The 12,960-nt window shown below is 33.8% G+C and overlaps 1 protein-coding gene across 3 annotated transcripts in view; it reads right to left on the minus strand.

Annotated features, from left to right (window-relative positions):
* The window catches only part of LSAMP (limbic system associated membrane protein), a 771,452-nt gene that overhangs the window by 17,830 nt on the left and 740,662 nt on the right, over window positions 1–12,960 (minus strand). Inside the window, exon 8 of one of the 3 annotated variants that reach the window (XM_031959687.1) lies at window positions 1,040–1,072. The exons of the other annotated variants lie outside the window; for them this stretch is intronic. Coding sequence (XP_031815547.1) covers window positions 1,040–1,072 — 33 coding nt within the window. The remainder of the gene's footprint in view (window positions 1–1,039; window positions 1,073–12,960) is intronic. 3 annotated transcript variants of the gene reach the window in all.

Genomic DNA, 12,960 nt, shown 5'->3' on the forward strand with positions numbered 1-12,960 from the left:
TTCCTAAGTGACCAAACCTTATACCAGTTTAGAGCGAGGGAGTGGATTCATAACAAGAGCAGGGCAACAATCTGCACCCTGCACAAAATATTAGGATAACAAGGGACCTTAGAGATATTCTAATTCAATCTCTTTATTTTATAATTGAGGAAATCAGGTCTCAAGAATAGGTGAAGGGACTTGCCTAAATTCATGCAGGAGAGCTAAGTTTAGAACATACAGCCCTTTATTCTCACTACATCCCACCTTATGCCATGCTGCCTTCCTTTCTATTTTTGGAGCTCAAATCTTTACAAACTAGATAACCCTGGCTCTAGTCTTCATCTTTTCCCAGTGGGCTTATAATATTTGAAAAAGCTAGTACTTCAGTTTTCTGTGCTTTGCACATAGAAAAGGATTGGTAAGAACTGCATTCATTCTTTCATTTGCTCTTTGTCTAAAGATTCATGGGACACAAGTGTTGGGCCACTGATGAGGACTGAGTGTGAATTTCTTTACAATGGTTTTAGTCTAAGGGATCACATAACTTATTTTAAGAGGATTTGCTTTATTCTATTTAACAAGATAGATTTCTTTAAATATCTACAAAAGGTATCCTGAAAACTGTTCTACTTCCCTCATGGGGATGGTACTTGACCTGAACTTCTCCAGTCTTGTAGTTTTTTATAAGACTCTGACATGAGTCAAAAGATGCTCATAGAAGGGCTGAGGGAAGAGGGAAAGGTGGATTTTTCTGTGCTACAGATTTTTAAAATTAGGGGACAAAACAAAGAACAGGCACAGATGTTTTGCGATCTGTATTGCTGAAGCAAACATTCATTGAAGATCCATTCAAGTATTTTAACAAAGATCATTGATTGAATCATAGAATTCTCATGAACAAGAGACATATAAAAACAAAAGCAAATTTGACAGCCAGAATGCTAATATCAGGGGTGGGAAGATTGAAATGAAATCACCTAAATTTTTTAGGGCACACTTATTGTATAATCATAAGTTTAATATAAAAACAAAGAAGAGTTATTAGAAGATGCCATACCTTTTTGCTTGAAGTGCACGGTGGTACCAATTTCTACAAAAAGAAACATTTAATACAACAAGAAACAAAACAAAACAAAAATAAATTCTTTATTAATTCAGATTAGTTAGGAACTAGTTTGGTATTCTCCATTGCAAAGTGAGAGAAAAGGTAGAAAGACAGTTCAGATGAGAAGAGATGATCTATCTAGCTTGGCAGTCAGTCTCTAGCGATGCAAAGAAAGAGAGAGGCAATGAGATTCTGATTTGTTGGGATGAAGGCCATGAAATTGAAGACCACCCTTTCAAATACATGTGAATGTGAAATTTATACTCACAGATGGCATAGGACATGAACTATTTATCAAGTGTCTTTGATTTAAATTTGTTCAAATGTAAACCATAAAATGTAAGAAATTTAACATGATTTTTAAAAATTTCATGAGAATATGAAATATATCAGCTGGACCTTGAAGCACATGAAACCTGGATCTCCAGATAAAAAATGATATAGAAAATACTATTGGGTTGGTGGGTGGGGTATTAAATTAGTCTTAAGCAAAAACAAATAAACAAAAACTTTAAGGATATACAAACATATTAATATCTCTTTTTGGAGGTGACAAAGAAGAGGAATTTGGAAGATTGTCCATAAATTGGAAAATGGATGAACAAGTTGTGGTATATAAACAGAACTCTCATGAGTAGAATAACTAACCAGGATCTCCTTATAAAGAAGTGAAGGATTTAGAATTCTAAATGAGACTTTTTTTTTTTTTTTTGGAAGTGGGCAATATGGATATTTGTCTATACATGTTGGTAATGGGTTTTGCTTTTTTGTGTTTTTAATAAGAGGATGGGTTAGGGTGACTGAGAAGGGATAACTTTGCTAATTACAACAAATAATTTTTCTTTAAAGAAAAAAATATAACTTAAAAACTCAGGAGTACTTGCATATAGATTAGTTTGATAAACCAAGGTTTCCTAACCAAACTTAAATTTGTGTTGCTCTGGCATTGGACTAAATTATTATGAAGTTCAATTTATCTCAAAGGCTTTTTGAACATTATTGTCTAGAAATAAGGTGAAATCTGGGGATGTGAGAACAGGTTTTCCTTTTGTGGGAAGCTAAGGTCTTGTTTTTATTATCATGAAAGAAGTTCATGGAAAAATTAAAAAAAATTACAGGGCTGACAAAAGATCAAAAACAAAGGGGAAATGAAAATCATACTTCCTCATCTATCAATGGAATAAGAGCACATGTTGTTTCATGTCATCAGAATTTAGGAAGTTACTGTAAGTACTTTATTTTCTGACATGTTATAGATAGTAATGGAATTCCAGAAACCATCATCACCATTCCTAGGGCTCAGTATTGCTCTCTTCCCAACCTCTTTTGCTCAACCACATAGTCATACTGTTCTTCAGCATGTACATTTATAGATCAGTATCAGAGATTAACTGGTAGACAGCCTACTGTTCCTATGTCTGATCGTCGATTAGTAGTGTTTTAATTGTCTTACTTTGACTTAATTTTAACTTCAGCAGGAAATCAGAAAAATTAACTTTGGGCTATTTAGTTATCATTGCATGTAAGGATAATTTTCCTAAACCAAGGAGTTTTAAACACACACACACACACACACACACACACACACAGGAAGGCACATTCTAATAATTTTATTGTATAAAATTTGAGTAAGGATTTCAGGTAATTAAAAGATTTTTGCAGAATACTCAGCCCAAAACCAATCAGAACAAAGTTCATATAATTTATAATTTATAAATTTATAATTTAGAGAGGAAACCAGCTGCCATAGAAGATAAAGTGCTGTGTCCAGAGTTGGGAAACTGAGTTCAAATCTACCCTCAGACACTAACTAGCTGTATGATTTTAACTTTCTGTTTTCTTACAAAGGAATAAAAAGTTCTTATGAGGATAAAATTACTTATTATTTGTAAAGCGCTTAGCACTCTGCTTAGGTTTAATAAATGCTCATTCCCTTCCTTTACACTAGACTAGTCATGCTAGACTCATGTGAAATACAATGTGTATATCTAACACAAAGAATCAGATATATTACTTTTCATTGTATAATATAGTAAACCCTCTACTGCAATCTTATTCATTACTCTTTGAGATTACTACATTCTCTTATTCTATATCAATAGAGCGTAAGCTACTAAATTGGTCAGATTTCAAGGATGAGCCTAATGGTAGATTCTGGATCTATCCTTCAAGATTTGGTTAAGCTTCTCAAAAATTCTTCTGGTTGGCAACCAAGAAACGAATATTTGGGCTACAGTAGCTCATGAAAAACTTTCAAGTAAGTCATGAAGGGGTTGTGATTTATATTGATCAGATAGAGTACTCAGCAGTAAAATCATGAATATTTAAAAAATATGAATACTTATAGTGGTTAAGATTTCAATGGTAGTCACTACTCTTTTTCTTTACTATCCATACATATTAAGGTCCCAATTTATGGGTCAACCAGTGGCTCATATCTTGTCTATACTTTCAAAAATGTAGCTTAGGGCTTAGCCTACTTATTGGTTTATGTTAAAAACTCATTTGTAGAAACTGAGTCATTTAAAAATTTTCAGTTAGAATCTTCTTAAATTGATGGTAAAGGGGTCAGCTTTATTTTTCAGTGGAAGGTTTTTTTAAATTTAAAATAAATTGTTTAATTGCTTTAATTTTTATTTAATTCAATAAAAATACTTTAAAAAATTAACTTTATCATCTTAAGCCAGGAAATAAGCTTTTCTCTAACTCAACTGGGTCCTGTCTGCCAAATGCAAATTAGACAGTTTCTGCACACGGGTCTTAACATAAACACAACTTGGCTGAGTTCTAAGCCATATTTTGGGAAACATTAGAATAGATAATCATTTGGAGGAATTGGATTAGACAGCATGACTACTCTTGCACTATGGCAGAGATTAGTCTACATTACCTAGAAGTCTATTATATCTATTTCTTTCAGTGAATTCTTTGTTAATAATGAAGTAATACTCATTAGTGGAGCTTTATATATGTATATGAAGGTATCTGAACATTTCAGTCTAATTCTATATCAGTGAAGAAACTGAAATACAGAAAAGTTAAATAACCTGCCAAAAGTCACATAGCTAGCAAATATCTGAAAAAGGATTCAAACTCAAATCTCCCTGACTTTGAGTTTGTCATTCTACCCATTAGTCTGATTCCCTCATTTTTAAAAAATAGAACATAAAAACTGAAGGAAAAGTTGCATGATTTGCTTAAGGCCACTCATCTAGTTTGTGACCAATCAGAACCAAATTCTAAGTCTCCTGATTTTAGGTCCAGTTGGTCTTTCTATTTCACCATTTTTGTTGTTGTTGAGTCATATCTAATTTTTCATGGACCCATTTGAGGTTTTCATGGAACAGATGCCATGGTTTGTCTTTTTTTTTTTTTTTTTTTTTTCCCTACAGCTTATTTTACAGATGAGGAAACTAAGACAAATAGGTATAGTGACTTGCCCCGGGTCACACAGATAGTATCGAAACCATATTTGAACTTAGGAAGATGAGTCTTCCTGATTCCAGACCTGGCACTCTATCCACTATGCCATCAAGCTGTCCTTAAATGTATAGGGCATTTTTGCTTTGTTCAGATTTAGGGTCACTAATGTGTCCATAGAAGATGACACGGCATGATTTCTTTGGGGTGTCATATTCAAGGGAGAAGTCAGAGTTTGAGTTTCACAATGCAGAAAAGAAGAAACAAATACCACAAGGCCATGTCAGCTCTTTGGATTTCAATAATCTTTAAAAAGAAAATTATGAAAAAAAAAACCATTAAATTTATTTTTGAGCCAATTTTTTTAGAAAGTAAAAAAAAAAAAAAAAAAAAAGAAAGAAAGAAAGAAAGAAAATGTTGTATTCAAGTCAAACCTCTTCCAGATTATTTCTACCTCTAAATCCTGAGTCTGTGACCAGTGGTTTAATGAGATAAGCATTGCATTAAGGAAGCTGATTTCCTCTGAAACTGGATGGACCCTGTGATCCCTCATTGAAGCCATTTCTTTTTGTGGCAGTATGTGTCATTCTGGTGGTATCTTAGTTATCTCTACTTGCTATTATATCATTGCTAGACATCAGAGATGAGGTATACACAAATCAATGAATTTTCTGGACCTATAACAAGAATCATCACTTCCACAATTATTTTTTAATCTTGCTAGGTAATATCGATAAAATTTTCCTAGTGAAAATTGTCTTTATTTTTCTTCTGACTGGACCTATGATTTCATTGGTGTAGGGATTCTCAGTGCTAATATAGATTACATTTTCTCTGCTAGTTCTATTCTGAGTTTGACCATTAAAAAATTAAGTGATTTGCTCAGTCACTCAACATATGTTGGAGAAAATATTTGAATCCAACTGTTTGTGACTCTAACTACAACTCTCTATGTATTAACATTATACTACCTTTTCCTTTGATAGTACATGAGAACAATATTATCATTAAATATCATAATAAAATGGATATTGTTGAGATCCCATTCTTTAGGACAATTCATATTTTAAAATGAAGTTTTAAATCATATGAATACAGAAGAATAAGTATGGAGATAGTCCATTATTGGGGTGCCAGCAGCAAAATAAGGGTATTTAAGCTTTCAGGGGCAGTCATTCTTCTTCATTCTCCATACATACTAAGATCCATTTGAGAAATGCAACCAATTTATGTCAACCAGTGACTCATATCTCATCCACGCTAAAAATGTAGCTCAGAGTTCAGTCCATTAATTTATATTAAAGCCCATGTGTAGAAATTAAGTCCTTATGTATGTATTATGGAGGAAAAATACACATGCACATGCATGGGCACATCCATAGGCAAGCACAATTTCTATCTTCCTCAGTCTTTATTTACTTACTGGTTTGTATATTTAAAAAAAAAAAAGAATCCAGACTAATAAAGTACTGTATCTTAGTTAAGGGGGAGATAGGTGACACAGTGAATGGAGTGCTAAGCCTGGAGTGAAGAAGACTCATTTTCATGAGTTCAAATACGGCCTTAGATGTTTATTGGTTGTGTGATCCTGGGCAAGCTACCTAACTCTGTTTATCTCAATTTTCTCATATGTAAAAGGAACTGAAAAAAGAAGTAGTAAAATACTCCACGATCTTTGCCAAGAAAATCCCCATATTCCTACAAAGAAATAAATACGACTGAAAAATGACTAAATGATAATTCAACTAATTTATTCTTATTTAGTTATTTATTTTTGCTGAGGCAATTGGGGTGAAGTGACTTGTTCAAGGTCACACAGCTACGAAGTGTTAAGTGTTAAGTTCAGACCAGATCTGAACTCAGGTTCTCCTGATTTCAGGGCTGGTACTCAATCTATTGCACCACCTAGCTGCCCCAACAAATTTATTTTTAGAGGAAAAAGCTGAAGCTCACAAAAATAAAGTGGTTTGTCCTACATCACAATGGTCAATGGCAAAGGCAGGCTTAAAACCGAAGGCTCCTGACTCAAAAGCACATTGGCACTTTCCACTATACCACAACCTTACTTTATACATATGTGGTTATGTATCTCATATTATTTTGACTTTCTACAACACTGATTGTCAGAAATTGACGTCAAAAGGACTTTCAATAGCCAATTAAAGTCAACCTCAACAAGATCATGTTATAATTCAGTTACAGAGAATATATGGGCAAATTCCTTTCTTGGGAAAACTACTTTAAATTATTGGGGAGAAGTGATTTCAAAGAACAGGACATGGCAATGCAGAATATATAAAAGAAAACAGGAATCTTGATAGATAGCAACCAATAGACAAAGAAGTGATTCTAATAAAAAGCAATCTCATTGGGAAGGGAACTAAGTAATATTTCTGTCAGAAGAAAACATATCAGGATTCATTTGTTATCAGCCTAGACAGCAGAAGCAGCATTCCTAATGCATGATTAAATGAAATAAGTCCTAGTTTTCTTCTAAAGTGGTTAGTCCCTTTCCTTTTTTTAAAATTTATTTATTTAATTTAATTAATTTATTTATTTACAAAAATAACCGAAAGTTTCCTTTTCTAGAAATTATGGTTAAAATGAGGGTCACAAATTTTTAGGATCTAAGATCTAAAAAGGCCTCTCAGCAGCCAACTAGTCCAAGGTTTACCTAATTAAGAATCTCTTTTACTGTGTACCCCTCCTGTCTCTGCCTGAGTAAGATAGACCAAAACCCCCAGAATTTGCTCCCAAATATACTTAAATTGTAAATGAGAGAACAATTAGATAAGCTTAAACTCTCCACCTTGCATCACAAATGAAGACTTGCACTTTGAGCTCACTAAAAACAAATTAGGTAACCCGAATGCTGGATTTCCTGAAGTAAATTGTAATGTTTTGATTCTTAACTTATTTAGAGAAAAGTTCAAGATCAGAGGAGTTGTAATTTCAATTTTCCTTGAGAGAAGAAGATGACATGTTTATTTCATAGTTCTGATCTCACCATCATAGTAACCTGTTTTCCTTTTCTGAACAGAATATTCTCATTTGGCCAAAATAAATGTTAATTTAATCTTTAGAACCTTTCTTTAGGCTTGCCTGTTTTTCAAAGATTGGTTTTGTGCTGCCATCCTGTGGAAAAACTGAGAAATAGCTCCACTAAGTCCCAAGCAAATTAATTGAATTCTTCCACAGGGTGGCGATGGAGGCAAAGATAGAGCATCACTTACTGGGTCAACCACTGTCAGAAGGGGAGGGGAAAAAAACAAATTTAAGACACACCAAAAATTTCCTTGGGACCAGTAGAAAGTGCTGTTCTTAACCATGATAGAAGGAAGTCTTTCAATTCTTAACAACTAAAGAAAACTCTCCCTTTATTCCAGGACAAGGAAAATAGTCAGGAGTATATTGAAGTAGCAATTTCTCTGAGAAACCCTAGTGAAAGTCCCCCAGAGAAGATTTGCTGAATGCCAGTTGCTCTGCTCAGGAAAATTACTGCCATATCCCCCAAATCTATTGTTTGTCAGTCTTACTCGATAGGCCTTATGTTTCCTGACCAGATTCATAGACTTGGTCCCACTCATTTTACCCACTTATCTTAAAAGGATCTAAGATGAGAAAAGGGACTCAAAGACTTTCTAATCCAGCCTCATAATTATTCAGATCAGGAAACTGAGGTCTGGGCAAATTATGTACTTTAAACTAGGTCACCCAGGAAGCAATCATGAAAAGCAAGATTTAAATCCAGTTACTCTGACTTTGGGACTGCCGTTTCCCTTGTGCCATATTTTAAGTCCACAATGGATTAGGAGGCTTTTAAATTGTCATCCTACAAAGGACCATACTGATTCTAGTAGGGTAAGGGAATTTTTCTATGAGTAGACACTGAATTTTGAAGAACACATATTGATTCATAATGTCATATATATATTGAGAGTTCGGCTTTCAGTATAAGCCCTAAGAAAATTTGTGAAATAGGGTAAAGATGCCATTCCCCTATCTGTATTTTCCATGATTTCATTCAAAGGACTGATTAGCTTGGGCATTTAAGGATAGTGAAGAGACAATCCTTTCAATACACTGAAGATATTATTACATAGGGAACTCCAACTTTTGCTTAAAGGCTTGATCTATGTTGTTAGTTATGATAAAGAATCAAAGTACAGTGTTCTGAGGCAATTAAACCTATATGTTTTAAATTGAAGGTCATTCCTCTTCATTGATACTTTGTTAGGTTCAATTAAATTTACTATTTACAATCATAGAAATTACTATTTAGAATCATAGAAATAGAACCAGAAAAGATAATAGAGGTAATCTCAACCAACCTCTTAATTTTTCAGATGAAAAAACTGAATCCCAAAAGGGAAGTGTCTGAGCTAAGCTCACACAAGTAATAAAGAGTGGAGCTGTGGTTTCAATTTAGGTCCTATGTCTCTTAAACACTTCACTCTTTTTATTCTACAGTACTGTAATTTCTGGCATATGGTGCCAAAAACTACACTAAGTTTCCTCAGTACAAAGATTAGGAACAACAGGCTATATACCCTTCTAAGAAACCCTTTGCCATTTACATGGCATATAATAGCCATAGCAGAGATTTGTCTCTTTAACTTGTTTGAGGTCAATAAACATGTATTACTTGTTTACTATATGCCAGACAGTCATGGAGGCACTAGGATTGTAATCCTAGTATTGTATTTGTAAATACAATCCAAAAGAGAGTCCTTGCCATTTAGAAAGTGACTTTCTAATGGGAGAAGACATCACATAAAAGGAAGATGAAAAGGTGGGAGGGAGAAAAAGGATACCTATGCAAGTACATGGTAGAGAAAGTCAAGAATTAATTTTAGCTGAGAAAGAAATGAAAAAATTCCTGGACCATGTTTCTTCCTTAAAATTGAGATTCTCAGATGAACCACCTAACGAGAAGAAGAGGCCACAGAACAAAGTATATATACTTTCAAAATGGAAAGTTAGATGAACTTCCAAGCTGAAGAGGTTTCTGTGACACACTACATAAAAATACTACTTTTTAAAGTGTATTCTTTCCAAGTAAAAGCATCTAAATGGCTCAGTGGACGGAGCCCTGCGGTTAGAATCAGAATGACTTATCTTCCTGATTTCAAATCTGGCCTCAGACAGTTACTAGCTGTGTGACTTGGGCAAGTCACTTAACTCTGTGTGCCTCAGTTTCCTCATCTGTAAAATGAGCTGGAGAAGGAAAAGGCAAACCATTCTAAGATCCTTGCCAAGAAGGCTATGAAGAGTCAGATGTAATTTAAATCACACAATAAGAACAATGTGCTGGTAAGAGTTGTCACAGCAATAACTTCCTGATTAGGAACATTTATCTAAAACAACTTGTTTTTTTCTCTTCTCCTGCACCTCTCTCCCCTGGCCCATCTAGGACATTTTTTTAGACTCAAGCCCAAATCTAGACTGTCCACTTTTCCATTTGATTTCTAACTGGTAAAGAAATGGAAGGGCCAACAATTTTCATAGAGCAGAGATTTTTCCACTGCCCTTCAAATGTTCACTGAAATCCTTTTCCAGCCAATTTTAGAGTTTTGGAATTTGTGTCATTTGGCTAACTGACTTAATTTTAAGGTGCTTACATAGGCACAAATGCTATGCTTTTTCACTTTTCCACAATCCTTAGTTAAACTAGTATCTTTAAAAGAAAAGAAATAGCTTATTTTCTATTTGGGAGTTGTCTGTATCTACCTCTAGGCCTAGTTATCCATGATTTGACATGAGGTTTTTGGTTTTTTCTCCTTTATGAACCAAGTTTAATTTTTTATATAAATGTTTGCCATATTATATTGAAAAGCTTTTATTTTCTATTATTTAGACAACTATATTTGGTACAAAAGTCATAGCAGCATAGCCCTCCAGCACTTTTTCTAATGTCAGAGCAGTACAGAATCTGAAGACAGGAATACTTGTGTTCAAATAAGGACATAGATACTAACTGTGTGACTCTGAAGAAATCTTTTAAATCTGTTTGCCTCAGTTTTATATTCTGTAAAATAATAATAATAATAATAATAATAACTACCTCTCAGGGATATTGTATCAAATGAAACTGTATTTGTAAAGCTTGCCATATGTGTTAGCTCTGATGATTATGGTATTGACCTCAAAATTAATACAGTATGGTCATTTTGTTTAGACTAGCAACATTACTCCTTTTTAGTTCCTTAGTATGAGGTTTCAAGATGCAATTCACTGAATACATCTCTATGTGCATAGCATTCATACATCAAACCAAAAATTTCACAGGTATAATGTAATGGATACAACTGGCTTAGATATAAAAATATACCAAGCAGACTGGCCAAAGGGGTGATAACAGATTTAAGGGGAGAAACAGTACCAAATAATTTATATAAAATAGCTAAGAAGGAAGTTTAAGTCCAATGAACTAATACTGGGTTTTTAAAATGTCACACAAAATGACTTTCTATAAAGAGGTAGATGCTTCTGTTTGGGGTATTCTCTTTAAAAGAGTTTTCCCCCTCCTAGGAAATCACGACTTTATTTCACTTTTACTTTCAAGCTGGATGTCAATCAAGAAAGATGGAAAAAAGAAAAAAAATGTTGACAACAAAAATATTACAGAAAATCATACACAGAAATAGAAAGTGTATTTGCTCTTCTGTCTCTCCCTCTGGTATGATGGGATAAAATTTGAACACATACCCATTTGCAAGTGGGAAGTTATGTTTTTAGGCTGTTGATTCTTTTTGCCAGGGTTTCCAAAGATGAAATCTGTATTATCTATATTCATGATGGCTTAAGAAGGAAGAATATTTTTAATTTTATTTTTAGTGTCACATTTTGAAAATTATTAATTTTTGTCTACTGGGTTTCTACACTTAGGCTTTAGGGATTAGCACCTTCTATTTATTATTATTATTGTTCTTCCCCTTCTTTTTGCCAAAGAAAGCTTTATGCCTTCTATTTTTATTATAGCTGCTGCGTTTCTTCCATGTGCATTTCAGTCTACATTCATGCTAATCATACTTCCAATGTTATGTTTTTCCAGAGATCATATATTGTGTCAGCTCAGTATCCTAAAAAACTCAAACTATAACGAGAGCTAAAGTTTTATTCTTATAAGAATAGCTCACTAATAGGAAAATGACATTTTATGAACCATTTTAGATATTCAAAGGATATAACAGACAGCCTAAGGAAAGCTGAAAAGACCTATCATGCAGGTTAGAACCATACCTTGAGATTCAAAATGTGAGCTTCAATACGTGAGTGGGCTGAATCCTGAGTGTGTCTATATATACATGTATATTTGTGTGTGTGTGTGTGTATATATATATATACACACACATATCTATGTATATAATATATTCTTAATATCTTTAAACCATTTTTTGCCATTTTCAAAAACAATTACTATCTTTTTATATTGGAATAGAAGAATACTGAGTTTCTAACTTAAGAAGTTTGATCATTGATGAAATTCAGAGATGAGAAAAGTTTACCTGAAGGCAATCAGTAACTTCCTCTTCATCAATTCAATATCCTTTTCTTAATTATCATCTTTCCTAATCTTTCTGTAGCATTTTACACTACTGACCTTGAAATATCCTCTTCTATTAGTTTATATATAGGACCACTACTCCTATTCTCTTGGTCCAAATGATCTAATCCCATCAACACTTACTGGGCATAAGTTTAAGCAAAACACCGTATTAGGCACTAGGGATATAATGAAAATTGAAAGTCCTTTTTTCCCTCAGAAGTTGCCATTCCTCTCTTGGCCCTGTAGATAATTTCTGTCTTTTCAGTAAATTCCCATCCTCCTTCCATTCTCTAAGTGCCAATATCCCTTTGTCTCAGCCCTAGGCCTTCTTCCCCTATATCCTTTTATTTTGTGAATTTATCCAGTCCCATAGCTTCAAAGAATCAACTTTGTAGGATTTCCAAATTTTTGTGTTTGGTTTTGCTATCAATAACTACCATTATAGCGCTTTAAAGTTTTCAAAGCACTTTATATACATTATTGCATTCATTTGTTACAAACAATCCTGCAAAGGAGGTGCTACTATCATCAGTTTAACACAAGGAAACTGAGATCAAGAAGTGTTGGGCCAGTGATTTGCTCCAATTCATACTAGCAAATCACTGAAGCAGGTTTAAATGCAGTTCTTTTGGACTCCAAATTCAGTGCAGAAACCAATATGCTACCTAGCTACTTCATCTAGTTCCACTTCCATATTTCCAGTTCTCTGTTTCTATCTAGACATCTTACTAACATCACAAACTGAATCTGTTCTGAACTCATTTTATTTTCCCCTAAACTACAGTCCTCTTCATGACTTTCTCATTTCTTTTGATTAGCACTGTTGCCATAGACATCTATGCTCACGTTCTCAGAATAACCTTTGATATCCTCTTTTCTTTTGATTTTTATATCTGATCCTTGA

Source organism: Sarcophilus harrisii, chromosome 3 (assembly GCF_902635505.1).
Source record: "Sarcophilus harrisii chromosome 3, mSarHar1.11, whole genome shotgun sequence".
Classification (NCBI taxonomy): domain Eukaryota; kingdom Metazoa; phylum Chordata; class Mammalia; order Dasyuromorphia; family Dasyuridae; genus Sarcophilus; species Sarcophilus harrisii.